General features: G+C 39.7%; 1 protein-coding gene across 1 annotated transcript in view; it reads right to left on the minus strand.

Moving 5' to 3' along the window:
- The window catches only part of caskin2a (CASK interacting protein 2a), a 94466-nt gene that overhangs the window by 53589 nt on the left and 16997 nt on the right, over positions 1-23880 (minus strand). The window contains exons 2-5 of the mRNA XM_084740948.1: positions 11121-11172; positions 4241-4338; positions 1665-1810; positions 1071-1166 (exon numbers count right to left, since the gene is read on the minus strand). Of these exons, the coding sequence (XP_084597074.1) occupies positions 1071-1166; positions 1665-1810; positions 4241-4338; positions 11121-11172 (392 nt within the window). The remainder of the gene's footprint in view (positions 1-1070; positions 1167-1664; positions 1811-4240; positions 4339-11120; positions 11173-23880) is intronic.

The raw sequence follows: 23880 nt of genomic DNA on the forward strand, positions 1-23880 counted from the left end.
TCGGGCTCTGCTGAGTTTTAACATTAGTCATTGTGTCCCTATCATCAGCAGTAAAACAACACTGCATCTCAATTTTTTCTAATCAAAGATCAAAAAGGTAATCATTTACGATAGTTTAAGGCATAAATATCAAACAGAGGTTACAAAGTGCATTCATATATATAAAAAAAATACATACATATAAAATAGATATATTTCTGATGAAATTGCAGTGTGAATGCCAGATGCTGAAAAGCTGATGCCAAACTGCATTGGTGGCTTAAAATGTTGAATCATACAATATTGTATGAAAGATGTGAAATATTTTAAGGTTTGTTGAAAAGTTGGCAGTTTTGAATAGCTGAATAATGAAGAAAATGGAGGAAAGAACGTTTCTATTACGTTTCTGGCTTTAAGTATAAATGACCAGATAAGAGCTGAAAGAGTATAAATAGTTGGAAAAGTGGGAAGGGGACGAAGGATGCAAAACACCTGGGAGCTAAACTACATTGGTTGACTAATGGCTGAGCGCTAAATTGCATAACTGGCTTAATGTTGTATGTAGCAGCACCTGAAGGTGTATGAATAATGACTGGGAGCTAAACTGCATTGCTGGCTTGAACTTGCGCCTTTCATCAGCATAGTCTGAATTACTAGGTCTGTTGATTGGACAGAAAAATCACACTCTTGGCTAAAACTAACTACAGCCAGCCTAATGATGTAATACTGTGTACGAGATTTGGTCCCTCAACTTATTTTTAATTTTCTACTTTATCACAGTATAGTGCTACTGCTATAGTGCACTCCTTACTCTAATAAACCACATGTACAGTGTTAAATCTTGTGTGGTTTGCTCAGTTTACCCCTTGTTTTGAAGAATAGTTGTGATATTTTTGTACTGATTATGCTAATGATGACGGTGATGACATGACAAACTATCACCATACAATCAGGTCATCTTGAGGGCTACATTTAAACAAATCATGGGCAAGGTGGATTATATTCAATATTGAAAAACTTATATTGATCGATATTCATAGATATATGGATGACACATACATACACCAAAACTACACAAAATATTCTCATACCTTCAGTCTCCCAAACTCACAAGCCAGATCCAGAGGAGTCTTCTTCGCCTTGTTCATCAGGCAGGGATTAGACTGGTGCTGCAGCAGCATCTCAGACTGAGAGAGAAAGGGAGAGAGGATAACGAAAGTGATATCGCCTCATGTATTATGCACAAGCACTCATATGCCAGTCATCCTAACACATGCTGTGCGTGCGAGTGTTGATGTTTTGTCTTTGAACAGAAGAGGGGAACATATGATAGCTCTGGTGCTGCCTCTGTTTAGGATTGTCACTATTGTGTTTGATGGTGTTGTACTGAGGAGGTCAGGCCTCGATGAGGGTTATGTGACAGGTTGAGGTGTGTGCGTGTCCATTAAGACATTCCAAGAGCTAAACGGAAGAGGTTGGAGAAAAGGAATGTGTGTGTGTTTTACTGCCTGTAGACTCTAGAAAGACCTGTGTCATGGCATTAATGGTATTACTGGTATTGTTAGCGGACAATACAGGCCGAGACACAAAGGGGGTAGATTTCAGTGAAATGGGAGGACTGGCAATGCCTTAGAACTTTGCCTTTGGCAACTGAGATGTGTGTGTGTGTGCATGTGGATACTCACCACCTCATAGTGTCCATACTGAGCGGAGAGATGTAACGGTATCTGTCCATCATTAGAAACTGAGTTGACTGAAGCGCCGCCTCTCAGCAACAATAAGACAGAGTCTGCTTTGCCCTGCCATGCTGCGTAATGGAGGGGACGCATGCCTGGAGACAGAAACGTGAGTGAGAGTTGGAGCCGATGAGATGGGACGGAATAGGCGGCGAGATGTGCATTGAAAATCACTACTGATTATACATGTCAGAGTCAGTTGACTCGTCAAGGGAAGCGCTATTCAGCCAGTGAAAACAGTTGCATAATGTCTTCTGTGGCTCTAAAGGAGTGTTGTCAAGTCTGAGAATATAACCCTGATGATGTCATAGAGACGATTATCTCGACTTGGGCTTGAAATTTTTAACAGAAAGCCTGTTGGGGTTAACCAATCAGCAAAGGTCTAACAAACAAAACTAGCAAATTGCATTATGGGAAGTGTAGGATCAAGTTTTTTTCTTTTTACTCACATGAGACAGTTCGACATTAAACACAGCCACAACCTGATGGCCCATGGCCACAAAAGGTTTCTCTGTGGCCACCAAATATTCCATGAGATTGGCCTTCACAAACACAGTGTTACAGTTCCATACTTTTGTACCTTTTAGTTCAATATTCTACTGGCTACCTATATGTTTAGACTACAGAGATATGGTTTTTCTTAAGCCAGGGCCACTCTATGCAATGTCAGCCCTGATCTCCAACTCTATACTAAATCACTGGTGTGCTTCATTGCAGTGTAAGACTGGGGTTACTTTTTTCTCAGTACCAACAAATCCCATGAAAAGACTCTGTCGAGGTCTTTAAATCCAAAGTCATTTGTTTGCTTCCACTTTCAATTAGCGCTTACTCTTCTATCAGTTCAGCCTCGTACCTGTTAACATTATCCTTTCAGTGAGTCGCTCTCAGTCTCAATGAATCTTTTAACCCAGGTACTTACAACCATTACTTTTCTCTAACCCTCTGTTTTTGTTTCTGTTCCCACATTCATCCAAACTGTGTGAGTTTCCTTCCCCTCTCTTTTTTCTCTTTCCTTCTTTGTGTGGCCTGTCCTGTTCCAGGTCCCCGTGGCAGAGAGGAGGTTGTATGGCTCAGATCCCACTGGCCACTCCTTGAGTTGTTCAACGTCCCCCCGGATCCAAATTCTTTACAGACATTTAATAATCTACATGTATCAGTAAGTCTTTCATTAATTTTGTCAAGTCGAGACCAAAGTCATCAAATTTATGACTTGAGTCTGACTCCAGTCCAAATCATGTGAGTTCAGTCAACACCTCTGCCTGTTACTACTGTTTTCTGATATGTGAGCACCAGCAGCGTCTTGACATGTATCATCACAGTGTGATGAGCAGTGATACATGAGGATACACCATACTTGCCAACCTTGAGACCTCAAAAATAGGGAGGATTTCACTGCAAAAAAAAGACTTTTGGAGACTTTTCCTGCATTATGATGACTTCTAAGGAATGAAAATAACAAAATAATGTACTAAGTACACTGAAACAGCATTTTTATGGTGAATAATTTCAATTTTAATTTTAGTTTTCAGGCAAGAATGCAGAATAATTTGTGTCTCTAGTGTTAACTTATGTAAATCACTGGCATAAACTAATATTCATTAGTTCTTATATTCACTAGTTCTTTCATTCATTCAGTTTTTGCCCTGCGGATTTAAAAAAATGCATGCCCCTTTTCTTTAAAACGTTCCTTAAGAAACCAGAATTATTCTTAAGGAGTCTGGTCTGGTGAAGCTACATTGTTGTCCAGGTGGATAGATAGATAGATAAATAGACTTTAAGAGTCATATTGGGCTTATACATGCTACTCGGTGTCAGCAACAGGCTGCGAGAATGAAAATGAAAAAAAGAAAAGCGTGAACATTTGTCTGAAATTTGGAGACTTATGATCCTGGGAGGAAATAGGGAGAGGGCAATGAAAAACAGGAGTCTCCTTGAAAAATCAGGAGGGTTGGCAAGTATGGGACACACCATCATCCTTTTTGCTGCATTGATATACATCCTGGCTAGTTCTTTTGTCTGTACAGTGAGTCCAGAGTGTGCTTTGGGTCTACGTGATACCACCAATGTGTGTTCCACTTAGCATGCATGAGACCCTGGATTCCAAAACTGACAAGCTGGTAGGAAGCCCCAAGAGGTAAATTCAACCTTCAAAACGGCCCTTCAGAAAGCTATAGCTGACCTCAGAGGCGTCACACTCGCAGTTAGAGGCACTCCACGCCTCTGGTCTCAGCGGCTGCCACTCCCGCACAAATTCTACTATATCTGTTCCGCTTGGAGTCTGAAGATATTTGCTGTAGCGCTTCTGTCACCGCATGGCAGACAAACTTCAAAGTGAATCATATTTATTCATATGGGTCAAACTTATTTTCAGCTGAGAGTGTGGGAAAGCTGCTGAGGAAGTTTCAGGCTCAATTTAACCCCAACTGACTTCTCCTGAGCGTGAATGTTTTTTTTTCTTGCTCTGAGTTGTGGGTTTGTGTGGTGACACTGGTTCAGCTGGTAAAGCTGTTCTGCCATCATGATACCGTTGATGTCCTTGATATCCACCGTGGCCTGGGCCTCCAGCAGCAGAGACAGCAGCTCCGTGGTGCCCGCCAGAGCGGCATGGTGCAGCGCTGAGAAGCTGTGGGTTGACAGACAGAGAGAGACGGAGAGGAGGAAGGGGAGGAAGAGGAGGAGGTGGGGGTCAAGGGAGGGCAAGAAGAGGACGAGACAAGGAGATGAGACGGGTTATAAATCATACTGATGAGTTTACAGCAGGTGAGCCCTTTTCAAACCTCCACACTGACATGATGTGTGTGTCTGTGCTCTCATCAAAACTCCAGACTGAGTTTTGTGTGTGTGTGTGTGTGTGTGTGTGTGTGTGTGTGTGTGTGTGTACAAACCTATTACAAACCGCAGCCTCAGATAAGAATTTATGTGTGTTTTATGAGTGTGCTTCCCCAGCCACCCATCAACACTTCAGAGTGAGAAGATGAGTGTGTGTGTGTGTGTGTGTGTGTGTGTGTGTGTGTGTGTATGTGTGTGTGTGTGTTGGTGAAAGTGCGTATATGCACTGCAGTATGCATCATCACAACTATAGCCCAGGATAAGACACAATCAGGGTTGGAAGGGTTACTTTAAAAATGGATTCTGATACAGTTACTAACTACTAGTACCTGTTACTGATTAATTCAAGTATCACAACAGTGTTTTTAGGGCTGCATCTAAGCATTATTTTCATCATCAATTAATCTGATTATTTTCTTTTTCAATTAATAGCTTAGTTGTTTGGTCCATGAACTGTCAGAAAATGGTGAAAAATGTTGACCAGTATTTCCAACACAACGTCCTCAGATGTCTTGTTTTGTCTACAGTTTACTGTCAGAGAGGAGTAAAGAAACCAGAAAATATTCATATTTAAGAGGCTGAGAATTTGACTTTTTTTTTTCTTAAAAATGACTCAAATGATTAATCAATTACAAAATAGATGCAAAGTAATTTACTAGTTGATTAATAATAGATTAATTGTAGCAGCTCTAAATGTTTTACCTTTGTTGACAGATTTATTAGTTTGTCCAGCTATTTTGTGTGCTCGCACATTTAGCTCAAGACTGAAATAAGAATCTTCCGTGTGTTTGTGTATGCATGAATTTGGGTGTTCATCGAAGCTTCAGAGATTAAATGTGCGTTTGTCTCTGGGTGTCTGTCAGGTCAGGGTATATTCCACAGAGGGAGAAATTAAAGGCATAAATTCTTGGTGACGAGTTTTGCTTTTGCTCAAGGCGACACAGACTCAGTGAGTGTTCGAGCGAGGAGGTGACCCTCCAAGGCAGCACACAAGCAGAGCGCGAGCTGGAACATGTGGGGATAAAATAACAACTACAGTGAAGTGATTTCACACAGTCTCAGGCAGTCATAGTGGAAGCCCCGAGCTCTTGGGCACTAGTGGCAATAAACAGCCTGCATACATTTGGGAAGAAAACTTACAACACACGGTGGATTGGTTTCCATTGCGTTTTTTTACCGAAACACAAGAAGGCCTTACTATGGAAGCTGAGGACAGGTTGCCGTGGTCACAATTTTTTAATGCAGTTATCCTGAGATGACAAAACTTGTTTCCTCTGATGACGGATTAATTTTTATCATTGTCTCGAGAAAAAAGGATGATTTGTCAAGATAATTTTTCATGACAAAAAAGGATTTGTGTTTTTTCGAGATCACAAGATAATGCATCACAAGAAACAGACTTGTTTTCTTGAGATCACAAAATAATTATTTAGTTAATTTGCTTCTGACATCAGGTTAATTTATCTCATTATCTCAAGAAAACAAAACGCTGATTTCTTAAGGAAACAAGATAATTCATCATGATAAAAAGACTTTTGTTTTCTCAAGATAATTATTTCATTATCTTGAGTTAACAAAGCTTGTTTTCCAGACAAGAGGTTAATTCATCTCATTAAACAAAAAACAAATTGATTTTGAGATTCAAGATAAAATAGATAATTTATCATGAGAAAATGATATGTTTTCTTGATTTAACAATATAGTTTATCAGGATTTTAGGTTTCTCAGAATCACCAGATATTTATTTTGTTGGGACGAGTTAGAAAAAAGCTTGTTTTCTCCAGAAAACAAAGTAATCTATCTCATTATCTCGAGAGAACAAAAGGTCGATTTCCTGAAACAATGAGAATATTTATAACAACAAAAGGACTTTTGTTTCCTCGAGATCACCAGATAATTATTGTGTTATCTCATTATCTAGAAAAAAACAAAAAACAAAACAAAAGACTGATTTATTGAAATAATGAGATTATTTATCACTGGAAAAAAACTTTTATTTTCTTAGATCACAAGATAAATATTTCATATCTCGAAAAATGCAAAGTTTTTGAGATAATATGATTTGTCACGTGAAATGACTTGTTTTCTCAAGATAACAAGATCATTTATCCAGAGAAAGACTTTTGTTTTCTCAAGATCACAAAGTAATTATTTTGTGTTCCTGAAATAACAACGCTTTATTCAAGTTTATTTCTTCTCAATAAAGAAAAAAAAATCACAAGAAACAACTTCTGAAAATGAGCTTCTGTCTCCTTTGACCACCTAATTTCAGCCTTCAAGATCACTGTTGGCAAGGATTCATTACTGTAAATCAAGGTGTAAATGTTTAGTTTTGTTTGCTGCTGTTGTGTCATTAGAGCAGACAATCTTGTTATAGAGACGAGAGAAAAGATGAGAGGTTGACCAACTGCCACCTCTCTGCTTCAGCCAGCAGCTGCTCAAACAAATCCAATTATGATGGCAGAGGTAGACATTATTAAGGCCATCCGGTTTGACCTGAGACTTGCAAATCTGTCCCACTGTACATAGTGAACAACAACAGCATCTCCACATCTCTGATAAATCTGATCTCTACAAAAATATTAAGTAATAAGACCTTTTGTTTTCTCAGCATAATGGTTTTTTATCTCATTATTCCAAGATAAAAAAACAGCTTGTTTTCTCAACGTAATGCAATAATTAACTCATGATGTAATGTTAAGTGTATCCATTCACCAAGTGCTTCTATGTAGATTATTATAGTTACAGCACAGGTGTAAACCCAACAATCTGCGCACTAATGATGTGCGGATGGGCTTTGAGTTAATCCGAGGTATGATTTAGAACCTGCACTTCTACCGATCCCTGTAGGCTTGATTGCCTTTTAAACTGTTGAGCAGCAAGAGCTTCCCGGGTGATTTCTTTATTGTGTGCTGTATTGTTGTATGACTGTTTTCTCTAACAGTTTAGTCCAATGATTTGAGAAACTGCTGTAAGTCATTTTATACATTTCAATGCATGATGTAATGTCACTGCAGCAAATATCATGGCTTATTAAAGCAGCAAAACTAAAAACTGTAATAATAAAGTTGAACGGACAGAGGAAACTCTTTGGAGGAAACAGAATTAAGTACTGAATTTTTAATTTGTGCTGTTGTTCCTCGTATGTAAATGCATACACATCATCTTTCCAAATGGAGAGACACACCCTATTTCTCACCCACAACCCATCTGCAATTGATCAGAATGTTAATCTTTATGACCCAGCCCACTCGATCAGTATATTAACTGCAGTGCCTGTGGTTGCAACTGTCACATAACTACTCATTATGCTCAGTTGTTTGTCAAGAACACTTCCAATGCAACACTCCCTCTGAAACCACTAATAGTTTTTATATTTCTGTTTGTATATCGATTAAACAAATAAGACCAAGTGTGATAATTAGTCAGGTGAGAGCCAGGCAAGCTACTTCTCCTTCTCCCAGTATTCATGCTTAGCTAGGCTAATCATATCGCATCTGTATGGGCTGAATAAAGGCCATTTTAACAGTTTCCAGACTTATTTATTATTATTATTATTATTATTATTATTATTATTATTATTATTATTATCATTATTATTATTATTATTATTATTATTATTATTATTATTATCATCATTATCATTATCATTATCATCATCATCATCATCATCATTATTATTATTATTTTTATTTATTTATTTATTTATTTATTTATTTATTTACTACTCCAGAATGGGTAGTGAAGCCAGTGCAAAAAAGGGGAGACTAAAGACTAAGGGGAACACACTCTTTCAGGCCCAACAAGTTAGACATTATCAAGTTTAGACATCCGTCTGTGTTGATACATAATCAGAGGGATCTCCAGACTGTGAAGTGGCTTATCCCGTCAGTGTCATTGTTTAAGCCTCCATGCCCCACAGCCACACACACTTATCCATCCATCTACTCGTCCGCCAGATACCTTGTCCACACCCTGAGTCACTACAGCCACTTTCTACACACACGCGCAGTCTCTATCTCTCCCTCTAGGATGGTGTTGACTCAGTGACAAGTCACTGTTTGCTAATCCTCCTCTCCCCTCTTCATTCCCCCTGCACTGGTCTCATATATCACAGGTAACCCCTTCATCTGCACCATACACACACACACTCCATCTTGGATGGACATGTTTAATTTCAACACCCCTATTGTGTATCACCTCCCACGCACTGAACTGACCCTGCATGTAGACACACGTAGCAAGCCTAAGTCAACACTCACACACTCTGCATGTAGGCTAACACACAAACCCGCACAGCAGCTTGCAGAGGGTGATTCTCTGCAAGTCCGATGGCCTACTTTGATAGATCTCAAAAAAATAAATTTGATGATAACAAGGAACTAAGAGACTAAACACCTTGAATAAAACGTGCGTCTTGGAAACAAAATAACACCAGATCTCAATCTAGGGAGTGTCCAATCTGAAGCAGTCACAAGTCTGCAGCCAAAACAGCCAAACCATTGTAATCAAGTAAAAGTAGAGGTCAAGGCTGTCATGAAAATAACTGCAGTAGCAGTAAGAAATGCTCTACTAAAATACTACTTGAGAAATGACTAACTTAAGGATGGAATAAAAGAGAAACTATTGTCACGCTTATATTGTTCAATCTTAGCTTAGCAAGGAGATCTAAGCTAAGATTGCAGGTCTGTCAAGCAAGTCTGCATAGCACATCCCCTGTGTAGCATTTCCTCAGAAGAAGACAGATGTTAAAGCCTTCGCTAAATAGTGTTACACAGACCAAACACAAGGGTTAGTCCCCATCCTAAAAGCTTTTCTTCTTTCAGTGTTAAAATTGACACATACTGTTTGAAACTAACAACATCAACCTCTTGTGCAAGTATGTGAGCTAAGCAGCCAAACAGGGTTATGTGATTGCATAATTTTTCCTCAACATACGTGTAAGAACTAGGATTAACTAGCTCTACACTGTAATACTAGAAAAATGCTGCTTCTTTATCCTCTACATGAATCATCAGCTGTTGACAATACTGACTTTTTGCCAGGACAAGAAGCTCCAGCTTCAGTGTTAACATAATAGCATAATATGATGTAGCCCAGTCATCAAGTGCTAAAACCTTTACGTGGTTCTTACGTAAAAAGATGGGAATCAGCTGGGAACATTAAATAATCCATATTCATAACTGCGTTTTCAACCAACTCATGGAGCTAACATTAGCTTAATTAGCTAGCTGGCTAAAATCTGCTAGTAAAAGTTGTTATTTCTGCCAACAAAATCAACAGACACCAGCAAAGGTGGGACGAAGTCATTGTTTTTGCAAGTCAAAGTAAGTTTCAAGTCTTCGCACTTAAGTCCCAAGTCAAGTCTAACGTCAAGTCAGGGAAGTCCTGGGTCAAATCTCCTGTCCTAACCTTTGAGTCACCAGCAGGAAAACATGTTATTGTTTTGCAATTCACAAATAAGTCTTTGCACTCGAGTCCCAAGTCAAGTCAAAAGTCAAAACAGGCAAGTCTTGAGTCAAGACTGACGAAGAAGAAGTTGGAAGCTGCTGGTTCTCCATCAGTAATTTCAACCTGCACCTTTTGCATACTGCAATTCATTTTTTGTTGACCGCCTCATAGTTTTTGTACATGAACAAAATTATCTTTGGTATAATTTTTTTCCAAGTGGAGATCAGTAACATAACGTTAGTTCTGCATGGTTCTCTCCTGCAACTTGATTGGATGCTACGCGATTGGTTCAAATAACGTAGATCTGCAGAATTTAGTGTCAACTTGCAGAGAATGAACAGCGTTAACGTCAGTCGATTCAGGATTCGGCACACTTTTTAAATAACAGACTTTTTAATCTTTGGGCTTTGTGGAAGGTATCAAGGATTTTCAAGTCAAAGGGCCCAAGTCCAAGTGAAGTCATGAGTCACTGGTGTTGTAGTCCAAATCCAGATGCAAGGCTTTTTTTGATTTTGTCACATGGTGTTCAAGTCATATGCCTTGAGCCCACACCTCTGGTCATCAGCTATAAATGAGAGGCCTGTTTGTCTACCTCTGTATGACATCAAGGACCCCTTGTTTCAAACAAACTGGTGATGTTGCAGTTCATATTCAGTGCTTTAATCCCTTGTCAAATATAAACTGCATATCTGCCTTGCAAGAACAGGTGTAGCAATTAACTTTCAAGGCTTTAGTACAATTTATTCAAAAACTGATTATGCACCTCTGGATGCAGTTAATCTCACTGAATATTTACCACAGAATTGAGCACTTTTCCCTTATATAAGGACAAATTCTTGCTTCTACTTGTAAGTAAACAATCTCAATTTCCTGCAATTATCTACATCTCCAAGGCTGAGATAATAACTGTGAAGAGCACTCACTATATGTCAGAACATGTGGGTGATTTGGTTGAGTCACAAGACTGAAGACAAAAAGGAGGCAGCCACAGGTAGGGCGTTTCTTTTTTTTCAATCTGCATGTCAATCAAGACACGGTGACTCTACCACTGCATTCTTCAGACTCAACTACATGGTTATCTCACAGGCTGATTCACACACGAGCACGTACACACACTCCTCTTACCCGTCTGAGTCTTGGTAGTTGATGTTGAGTCTCTTGGCGGAGCCCAGCAACTCTAGAAAAAGACAGCAGAGACGGAGGGAGAGGAGAAGGAGGGAGGGGGGAATGGAAAAAGACCATTAGTATTTGGTGACATATTTTTCTTTTCATCAGAGCGTTCTCCAGAAATCCCTCCATTCCTGCAGGACCCTGTGTGTGTGTTTTCATGGTGGGGTTTTATTTTTCCTGCACTTCTCCCTATCATCGCTCCTTCCCTCAAACAACCTGACAGCCCAGACAGGATGGGGAGCTTTCCTCACCTCCTGCTGCCTCACCCTTCCCTCTATCAGCGCGTCTGACACCCTCATAGCAGCCAAATGATTCATAAACAAATGATCCTGCCCCGCAGAGATGTACTATTCCACCTCATTTACACTGCTATCTTATCATACCTCTTTGGAATCCAAAGTGACGGCCATAAAACACCAACCATAAAGCATGCCAGGATAAAACAAACATACATTTCTTTTTCCACAGCAACAAAAATAGCAGAAGCCAGTTAGCAAGACTGTACAAGTTTTTTTTTCACTCACCTTGAAACAGACAGACCACTACTTGTCCCATGTCTTACTCATTCACTCTGCAGTCCACGGGGAACGTACTTTAGTCCTACTTCTCTGTTCTATTTTACTAGTCCTGCTTCTGCAACCAAAATCACTGAAAATGTGATGCAGTCTCAAATTCAATATTTTCTATTGATTTAAAACTACACTAGTCACAATGTCTCCAACTGAATTCTAGTGTGCAACAGGTTAACAAACTGTTCCAAACAGTTACAGGGGAGATATTTTCTACAGATGTTTCAGTACCATTTTTTTCCTTCTCAATACCGGTTCCGTATCAGCGTATCTGTTCAATCCACTCTGTAAAGAAACTTTTGTTTTCCCCACAACCTCAAAACAGTTCAGTCCAGTCCAGTTCACAATCACAAAAGACAGACAACTCAAAAACATCAGCTCTGGGTTTTACCGCAAATCCCCACAAAATCCCCACTAAGTTTGTAATAACAGCATCTGTATCTGCAGTTTAGTAAAAGATTGTGTACAACATATACACCATTTACTCACAGTACCAATAATCTGTCAGGTTTGCAGCGTCGCAACTTATCTCTGCTAAAACACCGGCAACTCCTGGAGAAACAGACAATTCACTGGATTATTCGCACTGACCCTCTGCTTTCCATGAGCTGGATACAAAAATGCAGGCTTTGCAACAAGACCTGATGATGCCAAGGTCAAGCTGGTGTTTCTATCCTGCACTGACCATAAAATTTGGGAAGTAGAAGGTTTCCCTTTTTGGGGCCAATACATTACGTGATATAGGATCGGTGCATGGACTCTGAGGCAGTATCGGAGGCATTTTCCGTTGCTGGTACCAGTATCCGAACAACCGTAATATTTTTCTTAGGAACCTCAAGAGATGTCTGCAAAGCTGTCTAGGTTTTACAATGAAAGTATAGTTGTATAAATTTTTAACTAAGGTATTAAGTCAAAGCCTTTATACTCACAACACTAACTTCCTCTTCTACATGCATAAACCTCTTTTTAAAGTATCATCTGACTCCAATCAATTCTGGCCATCATCCCAATGCCCTACTCAACCCTTAAAGCCTCATTCTGAATCATATCAAACTAGTCCTCCAGACTTCAAATATCATGCGTCTATCTCCATCTCCTACATCCATCTCCAGCCTCTAATGAGGGCTGGAAACTCTTCTCGCAGCTAAATATCCTTGGACATCCTACAGTAGGGCTCTACTGTAAAGGCTCCACTGTCCACCAAGACCCACACAGGAAGCAGACTGCCAAGGCCCCAGAATACAGAACCATTCATCGAAGTCAATCTCCCTCACTGTTTTCTCCCACTTAGGTGTGGGAAATCACATAAGAGTGCATGTGTGTGGACAGAGAGAGACAGGAAGAGACAGAAACAGCCGAGTTGAGTTTCAGATATCACTAGAAACTGTCTTTGATAGCACCATTAGAGATTAGTGCTGGAAGGACTGGTCAATTAATCAATTAGTTGACTAACAAAACATTAATCGCCTGAGAGAATTTCCTGCTTTATGTCATTGGAAACTGAAGATCTGTAGGTTCCAGACTACTGGTGAAACAGAACAATTTAAGTAACTTTCAGCTACTTAAATGTGAATATTTTTTGGTTTCTTTACTTTGTGACAGTTAACTAAATAACTTTGGATTGTGAGTGAAATAAGACATTTTAGGAAGTCATCTTAGGCTTTAGAAAACACTAATTGACTAATTGATTTTAAAACAAACAACTATGACTCAATTAATCATCCATGTTTCAGTTCATCTTCCGGAGACCTAATTTAATATACTTAGGTCTGTCACTGAAGACATTCTGACATGTCTCAGTAGGACAAGCACGTATAAATAATAAAATGGAAGCTGAATTTCATTTATCTGTTCAGTTTCAGACTCCTGGTATTGTTCATGCTGGCCTACTGTCACAGCTTACAGGTAAGTAAAAATGAAAGTTAACGCACTTGAAATGTTTCTCATTGCACAGCAAATCTATGGTAGTATGGTTCTGGAAACTGGATCATGGATGTTTTTCTTAGTGATGTTTCAGATCTCAGATATTCACTTGGTAGAACAATCTTATTTATTATCCATAGGTGTGCTGGCCAAACCCATGAAAATAGGACCCAATTTGTAATAAATGACAACAATCCTTTAAGTATAAATGTATGAATAAAACCTGTGGGAAAAACAAAATGGGTTACATTATCAAAACAGAATTGTTAACAGCAGCAGTTGTAGCAGAAAAAGGCTGTGTAGAAACTACCAAAATAAATATTCAAGATAAAACATGAGAGGAATAAGAGAATATGAAGCAATTTGTGAATTCCTAGCATATAAATGGGCTCCCACTGGAGCACTGATTAAATATTCAATTCTGTCTTTCTTTCTTTTCAGTTTATTGATGATATTTTTCAGCTCAGAAAAGTCACAAAGGGAAAAATATTCCAGTGCAGTTGGGTTTGCTGTGCATAAAAACACATGAAAAGCTCAATAAAAGCACAGAGACATTTTTAAACTAGTGGAAGGCACTCAGTAAAGTGCAGATCTCCTCCAGGCAACAGATGGTGAAGCATCTACTGCAATGCACCCACAACAGCAGTATGCAACCTTTTGCAAAGTTTTGAATAAGGTTTTTGTAGTAGTATCGTGGCCTATAGAATATGTTTTCTTAGCTAGATGTATGCAAAGGTTTTTGTGTACCAGAGCCTCATTTTTTAAAGATACATAGAACATTGTAATGGTATTGTAATCAAACTGGGTATAAACTAAAAGAGGAAGCAATAAATGAGATGATAAGTCCAATGTGTTTTGGATTTAAATATTGTTATTTATTTAGAACATTCTGTTATTCATTCAGAACATTACAAGCAACCAAGCAACTTTACAACAATATAATAGATACAGAAATGGGTATTTTGGGACAAAAAAGCTGAAATTCTGAATAGTAAACTTGATGTTGCCTACTACTGGATGTCCCAGTGGAAGTTGTTGCTATTCAGAAGGTTCGTGTTTTGCCATAAAGTTGAGTATCTCGCCCCCAGGAACCAATGTAGAGTTCATTCTTTAGGTTTATAACAAACCAAATTTCATGAAAATCAGTTCCAAATTAAGTGAGTTACAATCAATTTTGTTGTTGCATCTACATTTCTCATTTATTTCCTAGTGGGTCCAACATAGCAACCACACAGATGCTTAGGGACAACAGACAGCGGCAGCCAATGAGGCACAGTCAAGATTGCATCAAAGATAACAAAAACAGGGATTGTCAGGTTTGGAATTAATCTGCAGATGCTCCCGTTTCAGATGAAACAAAGCTTTTGTTTGAATGTTAGTTTTTAAGCCACGACAAAGATCAAAATGTGACCTGAAATAGACTGATAGATAAGCCTAGCAGTTGATGAAATAAAACATATGGTGCTGCATTCCTGTAATGTAAACAATTCAAAAATTCTGGCGAAATTCCTGTCTATCCCAAAATGTACTGACTTCATGTAGATACAATTCTACGATATTCAAGGAACTTCATGCAGAATGTCTACTGTTCCTTCTAGAGCTTAGTGGATAAAGAAGGCATTCTCACTTCCATGGTTAGGAGATCAATTCCCAGTGGAGGCTTCCATGTCAGAAATGCACACATTCACAGCCCTGCAGGGGGGTTTGGAGGAAACTCTCTACCAAATGGCAACATTAATGTGCACAAACTGGGCACAGCTGTAATCTCTTTACAGCAGTCCTGTGAAGAAACGTGCTGGCCTACAGTATAGTCAAGCTGTTGCTGCTGAAGACATATATCCATGAAAACAAGAGCCTGAAGGCACAAAAAGGCACATTGATAATGAGACAGATAGAGGGGTTGGGCGTTGGGCTGCTTGCCAAAACGGGGTCTAAGCTGTCCCAGCAGTATGGAAAGAACAAGGCCTTTCAGGAGTTCTAGTTACAACATGAGCCGGCATTCCTCACATAGCACACCCACCATGCTATCCTACTCGTTCGCTGTCTCCCTGACCGTGTATCTACACAACTGTCAGCTCCCTTTTCTCCCTTCTGCTTTCCATCCCCTCCCTCCTTCCCTCTTAGAACAAAAGTAGTGGGGGGCTCCCTCTGACAACAGGATCAATTAAATTACCAGCATGTTGACTCTTTGAGTGTGTGTGTGCACCCCCCATCCTTCACCCCTATAGGAGTCGGTGCAAACAGATGTGTAGTAAATTTCAAGCATTGTGTTTTCTTGCACGCACAGGGAAATTACAGGCTTTGCTCCGTGCTGAAAGCTGATGTCCACAGAAACAAAAATTATTGAATGCAAAGCCAAAGCGCCGTCAGCATGGAATCCCTCTATTGTTTTCTATGGTTACAACAAAACAAAGCACAGAGACCACGTGATGCCATGTTTTGATAACCTTATCAGATGCATAATCATTGCTCTGAACTACTGTTGTTGTGCTCCCTCTGCACCTCTCTCATAACAGCTGAGGCATCCTGGACTGAAGAAAGAGATCTTGCTGCTTTGATGTGGAGAACGGAGTTCACTGTGGAGCGGAGGAACGCTCAAAAGAGGAGGGAAATAAAGAGAGGAGGAGGAAATGAGGAGAAGGAACCTCTCCATTCAGGTGGGTGAGGGGAATGTTTTTTTAGTGTGTGTGTCAGGTGCCTAAACAAGAAAACATGCAAAGGAGTTTCTAAAACCCTCGCTGCAAGATCAGACGAGTGTGCAAATAGCTCTGAACCTCTTCAGACTGAGAACCCCGAGAAAGACTGTAAAATGTAAATAAAAAATAAAAGACAACAAAAAAGCCAGCTTGCTTGCGTTCGTCTCTCTGCAGCTGGCAGAGGTGCTTTGGTTTGCACGGCTGCAAAACTCATTTTAAAATGTCTTTGATCATGGTCCACACATGTAAAAAGCTGGATGGCAAATATAGAAAAAAGAAAGGGACAGAAATTGGCATTTTAAATGCTGACAAGAGATAACTGTATGAAATTCAAGGATTTCAATACAAGTCTATTAATTCTGGGAGCAGACAACACAATATCAGCCCAATAATAGCCCGACAAAAGTGGGTCATCAGGAACAAAAATGAGCATCAGGGGCAACAATAGCTCAGTTTATCTGATATCGTTTGTCACAGAGCAACACAACTGACACAGTGCCTCTGGGATGCCAAACGATGCCCCAGCAAAAAAGTAATGGCGTGTCAGAATCCATGATAATGTAAGTAAACATTGTTGGTGCTGACAAATGGAAGCTGATCCACATCACCTCTGTTCCAGTCACAGATGTACATCAGACAAGTCATGACACTATGATTGATTAATCGGGCTCCAACGTGTCATTCACCAGTTCTCTCCAACTCATGCAATAATTTTTGATTCAATAATCACATAATCAGTCACAGAACCTCACCACACAATGAAAATTGCACACTTCTGACATAAAATGGCCCTGTAAACATGACATGGCTAACATGTTAGCAGAATATTGCCAGACACAGAGCAACATTAGCATCCATTTGGAGTCGTGTTTTGGACAGCCTGATAATTCTATGTCCAATATTCACTCTCATAGCTCCATTTTGGGTTGCAACAACTTCCAAGAGAAATATCTGGCTCTTTATCTGCTAAATGCTCCACTGTGTTCACAAGCTAGTTGCTACAGGCCAGATAGTGTACAATGGGAAGAGAACAAAAATTCATTGCTTTTTTTTTTTTTTTTTTTTGGCTATTTTGCTGAATTTTCAAGCAAAATTGCCAAACATTTGCTTAAAAGTAAGAATTTTGCTGCTTTTCTTTGGCAACCTTGGACTTTTGGTTTAACAAAAGAAGCAATGTGAAGACATCACTTTGGGTTCTAGGAAATTGTGATGAGCATTTTTCACAGGTTTATGACATTTTATAGACTGAATCGGGCACAATTCAGTTCATTTTATAGACTGAACTGAATTGTGACAATAATCGGCACATTAAACCAAAACAATGAGTTGAAAGGCAATAAAACACTTTGTAGGGTTGAGAGATAATTCATCACTACGAGCAACACATTTTACTTTACTGCCCATTTGACCCATTGTCAATATAAGAATATCAATTAGTGTATTGTTCCAGTTATTGAGGGTGGAACATTTCTCTACTGCAACAAAACTTTGTGGTTTAATCTAATACGATTCAGTGTTTTACATAAAAGTCGTGTCTAGTATCTTAAATGTTGCTTCGTACAAAGTGTGTCTCATATTGCACTGATGTTAAATCTAGTTGACTTTTTTTAAGTGCATCGTTCTGACATTTGCCCTTTTCTTTTGCTATCTGAGCATATCTGAGTTGTCTTTGTTTTACAACATTTTTTGCTGCCACATGTCACCTTGGAAATAAAAGCCGTACTAAAAAGAGACTACGCAAGCCTGAAGATTGACGTCTGTATTTCAATGTTTTAGAAAAAGACAGAAAAGCCTTTCAACTGGTGTTTTCACTGAAAAGGGGGAATAAAAAACAGCAGGAATAACAGTGTTTGCTTGAAGGCTTGGCTTTTTGGAATTGTGTTAAAATTTTCCTTCTATATCTGGAAAATTTTCCTTGGAGTTATGCTGCAGGGAATTCAAACCCACTTCCACCCACGCCGGCTTCTCATTAACAAAAGCAGAAAAGGACACTTGATTCAGGAGTTGTGGGTTGGGACGAGCCCCCACACCGCGATAAGGAGGTAGCCAGCACACAAACAGTGCAGCCACAGTGGCCTCGGGCTAGACCAAAATACAGGGGAGCGAGAAAAGGGGGGTAATTTAAGGTCATCATCTGTCTCTGGCGATAAATGGTTTGTGGTCAGGTAAGGACCTCATCAAGGGAAACACTTATCTGAGGAACACATCCATCTAACTGCACTGATTACTAAGAGGGTAAACACAGTCCCTCAAACCAAACCACCAAGGCAGAGCGGGCTCCTGGCTTCACTCCAGCTGTCCCACAGAATTCCTAATAAGGATCCAAATACATGATTAGGTATGTACTTGTTTCTACATGCAACACTCTGTTGTTTATTACAACCAAGTGCATGTAACACATTAAATAGTACCTTGAAATGGTTGGTTGAAAAAAGGAAAATATAAAAAAGAACAAGTTTATAATCCATAATGGTGCAACCTTAAATTAAAGGCAGCTGATATCTGAACACAACAACCAAAAAATCACACCCCTGTGACAGTAACTAGTGAACAATATGGCAGAATCCAGCACATTTGAAGCCCAAAGATAAGTCACCAGTAGTCAAAGTGAGGGAAAATAATGTTCTATTGTGATGAAAATACAATACAATAAAGTGGGGAGAGGACCGCAGCGAAGCTGAGGCACAGAGCCGACAGACAGCTGCTGAGAGCTGGGAAGCTTTGGGGGAGAGAGTCATGGACAGACTGGAGCTTCCGGCGGAAGAAACACCAGTTTATGTTCCAAGCTTTCGGGATTAAAAAGCAGATTTGTCTGGACTCTTGCTTCTCAACCCGTCTACAGCAGTGACCCACAGAGGAGCTGACAGCGCTCTGCTGTTACAGTAAGCTATTTGGTCTCTCTGTCCATGTTGACTGCTAATCGGAGGACTAATATAGTAATATAGTTTAAAGTGAGCGAACGTAAAGACAAACACATGCCAGTTATTTGTTGCCTCTAGGATTTTATGCAACCGCATGCCACTAGTCGGGGCTGCAGCACTGTCAGACGGCAGCCCCTCTCGCCCAGCACATATGCCCCAATCACCCTGGCAACCCCGGATGTTTATATCAGCAAAGTTGGACAGATGAATGTAGACTGTGACAGATTAAACTGATATATATTCACTCGACTGGAGAAAGGTGCCCACATTCAGCACATACACAGACACAAACCTGCAAGCGGAGCTGCTGCTGCTGCTAGCACTGCTAACGTTAGCCACACTGTGTATCAGGCTGGCAGCTAACGTTAGCTCTGGGTCCTTTACCTGCAGACACTGTGACCCTCTTTGGTCTGAAAGGGTGAAGCGTTTAGTGAGTTGTTGTCATGTTTTGTACATTATTGTGTAAGGCTTGTACTACACAGCGCAAAGTAGCACGCATTTCAGCGGCATTTTTTGGGGATTGTAGACTGATTAACAGCTTCAAATGGCTCTTAATACACACAGTATTTTTTGGACAGTGTTTAACGTTATAAATTAATAAATTCTGCTAAATTTGAACTGCTTTCTGAGTGTTTTCTTAGTGTTAGAGTAGTCGACTAGTCTAAATAAAATTTTGTGTTTAATCGACAGGAACATTAGTTGCCAGGAACATCCCTAGTACCAACACAATCAAAGTCATGTGATTACAAACATCTGGGGGTTTTTTCAGCGCACACACTGAACAGGAAACTAGAGGACCGTAAGGAGATATTCACTGAATTTGATAAAGAAGTGTATTGGATTAGAACAGCACACCCCACCTTTAAGTGTACAATTACAGCTAACAGTGTATCCAGCATTGCTTCTGCAGTGCCAGCATCGTTGGCAGGTGGTGAGGTGGTCACCAAATCCCTGGAGGAGTGTGTATGTGTGTGTTTGTGTGAGGAGTGTAAAACAATGTGATTAAACCAGGATGTTAAGTTTCACCAAGTGGGAGTCATCATCCAGCTGTCTGTAGTGAGGAGGAGAGAGAGAGAGAGAGCGAGAGAGAGAGAGAGAGAGAGAGAGAGAGACTGCCTGTGTCAGCCTGAACTGCTGCTGCCACAGCTTTTCCCCAAAAAAGAGAAGAGTCACTGCAGCTTCAAAAATAAACTGCAGCAGAGTGGTGAGACTTTTAGCAAAGAATGTGATATCAAGGTATGTGTTTCAAAACCAAAAACACAGTTCCAGATAAAGACGCCTGTGAGTAGATGTTTTAAAGGCCAGACACAAGTATTAAGTAAATAACAGAATAGATTTTACATTTTAAATCTTGGTCAGGCTGAACCGTAATTGCAACAACAGTCCTTTGCCTTAAATTGATTTTTCAAGGCTGAGAGCGAAGAGCAAATCAGGGGTTCTTTGCAGTAAAACACTAGCCAGGTTTCTATCAAACTGCATCACAAATTTGAAACAAATGTCAAATAAATCAGCAAAAGAAAATAGGAATGAATGCTTGTTTACACCACTACCAGTATTAGGAGATGATTCATCAAGATAATTCTACAGTCGGAAAACTGAAAATCTTTAAAAATAAATAAATAAATAAAACAACACCAGCTGAACCTCAAACAGTGAAAAAACATGTAGAAAACATGATGAAAATATGACATTTCTGTTAGTTTCATGAACAGATAATGTGAGGAAGGTTCCATCAGATCTGTGATCATGGATGTATTATAGAGCCACGAGGAGACGGTCGGCATGGAAACAGATGAACAGTCATATGAGTTAAAAGTTCACCATGTCTGCACTTACTCAGAAAAAAAGTGTTTCCATCTCCCATTAAGTGCATAACTCTTCTTTGAAAAAGGTAAAAAAAAAAAAAAAAAAACACCTCAAACTAGCAAAACTGAGGAAGTTTTCTGGGGGGGAATTTTGCTGTTTCCATCATTCTCTTATGCAATGCTTCAAAATGCACATAAAGCACCAAGCATGGCATTACAATTACAGTTGGCATTTATGGCTGCAATGATCAATTGATTAATGCATTCTTAAATTAATCAGCACATATTTTGATAATCAATTGATCGGTTTGAGTAATTTACTAAGAAAAAAGTCAAAATTCTCTGATTTCAGCTGTGAGTATGTTTTGATTTTTTACTCCTCTATGACAGTAAACTAAACATCTTTGAATTGTAACTAAAACAAGAGGATGTTGTCTTGGGCTTTGAGAAACACATTTTTTACCATTGTCTGACATTTTAAAACAAACAACTGTTAATCGAGAAAATAATCAACTGTTTAATCAACTAAAGACTGAGTTGAGAGTCATAAACAGATGTGAGGTTTTACAGATCCGGTGTGTAAGATTTTAGTTGGATTTATTGGCAGAATCTTGTAGAAACGGAATAAAGTAAGTATGTTTTCACTGTAGGTTCTCCCACATGCTTAAAAGGGGAGGGTGAGGTGAGGTGTTTGCAATCTGCAAGCTCACCACAACATGCCACTACATCCTATTCACTGGTTCTTTAAATTAGGTAACGCGAAGCCAGTTGCAGGTATTTTGGCGGAAATATTGCATTTGGACTATACATTGCACTGGGAATAGGCATCTTAGATCTGTCTGTTGGTGGCGCCAAGTCAATCCACTGCTGGTTTCACGATTCCGTGAACCAAATACTTGGAGCAAATGTACAGCAAATACAAAATAATACTGAAAATTACATTTATTAAGCAATCTCCAGCCAGTAAATGCATTTAAACTAAAGAGGTGAGTATCTGTCATCTACAGCTGTACTTGAATGAATGAAAACCTCCTTCTAATAATCAAATTCCTGCAGTCATCTGAACTAGGGTTGAACGATGCACAAAAAACTTTAGTTTTGCTGGGAACTGTACCCAACAAACTCCCTTACATGTGGGGACTATTATTTGGAGGCCTGGACACCACAACGCTTAATTTACTATGATATGCAGTGACACATTTTAGCTTTATCAAAGATTGCAGCTCCAATTTGAACTTGGCCACATTGTGATTTCAATAATATTTCAATTAATTCTTCAGCCCCAATCTAAATTGTCCACTATGTTTACCTTGATTAGATCACCTGCAAATGACATCTTGCTACTGCCATAAATAACACACGATATTCTGCCTGGTTATGTGAGACACACTTGATTATCAGGGCTCATCAATCATGTGTGTAATGGCCTCCTTTCCAACATTTCCTTTAAATGCATCATGAAGCATCATGTCAACAATATGGTCTTGTATGTGTTCAGGAAAAAAATCCACTTCTATTTGAACCAAACCCAAATTTTGATGCTGAATGGATGCTGATGTAACAGCCAGCTAAACTGACATGCACAGAGTCATCTGGGAAGTCGTCCTTAGAAACTGTTTGGAAAAGGGCAGACACAAACCAGTCAGGAGAGGAGCAAAAACATCTTTTCCATGGAGAGAAGCCTTAAGTGTCGTTCTCTCCAGTTCTGCTATAACTGATGCGATCACACTATCTACACTAAATCTGTCAGGAGCTTCCATTGTTTATTCGAGATTAGACGCTTCCACGGGCACTTCATGCTTTTGTTGTGCCTGTAGCTGCCACTAGTCCTTCCTAGGACACAGATTGGCTGCACCACTTTTGGTGTGGACACAAATGCATAACTTGAAGCGTGGCAAGATGGATTCTCACATAATGTCACAAATCCAGCTGCCTTCCAAGGTAAACAGCCTGCACCAGCGTTAAAAAATCTGGTGGATTGCTGTCCATGGCAGAAGAGATCTTTTTGATATCATTTTGAAACTTTTTTTTATCTCTCTCATATATGCTGAAGTTGAATTTGTTACTGTCTGTCAAATGTGCTTAGATGAGACACCTGATAGTCAAGCATAATCAGCTGTAATCCAGCTAAGTCATAGACCCGCAGCCTGATATGTGATGAATGTTAATGCTGCTGGGTGAATGGAGGCCCGCACAACTGCCTGCAGAGACTAACAAGCCCTAAAGCAACATCAGCACCAGCCTTTAAATAGGTGAGTGAGCAGCAGCCAAATGGGGTTTCCTGCCAGAGTGCTACCTGCAACACAACACCTTTTGTTTTAGCTCTGACTGTACAGGGAGACTGTTTTCCATAGACTGCAAAAGGAGACAGGAGTGGTTTGCTTGCTTGTATGCATGTGTATTTATGACAATGTGTTCAGCTAAACAGACAGTCATGAAAAAGTAACGTTTTGAACGCTACAGAGGAAAGAAAGGACAGTATAAACAGTGCACGCAAGGCACCCAAGGGCATACACATAACACTAAATTTGCAAAGTGACACACTTTAGCTTCATCAATTCTTCATCAATCACTCCGTCGTTTGCTATACGAATAAACGCTGGAACTGGGTCTTGAGAAAAACCCTTAACATCAAAACAGCTCCGGGCTGTATTATCCAGTAAATTTGCTCCATTGTTAAAAATGTAGAGAGTAATCTCCCGTGGTGCCGCTGGCAAGTAGGTCAGACACATTCAATATTTGCTGACAATGAGCCAGTGTGGAAATGAAACAGATCATCTGTTGTGCTGTGTTGCATCGTG

The sequence above is a fragment of the Lutjanus erythropterus genome, chromosome 17 (assembly GCF_056507025.1).
Source record: "Lutjanus erythropterus isolate fLutEry1 chromosome 17, fLutEry1.hap2, whole genome shotgun sequence".
Taxonomy (NCBI): domain Eukaryota; kingdom Metazoa; phylum Chordata; class Actinopteri; order Lutjaniformes; family Lutjanidae; genus Lutjanus; species Lutjanus erythropterus.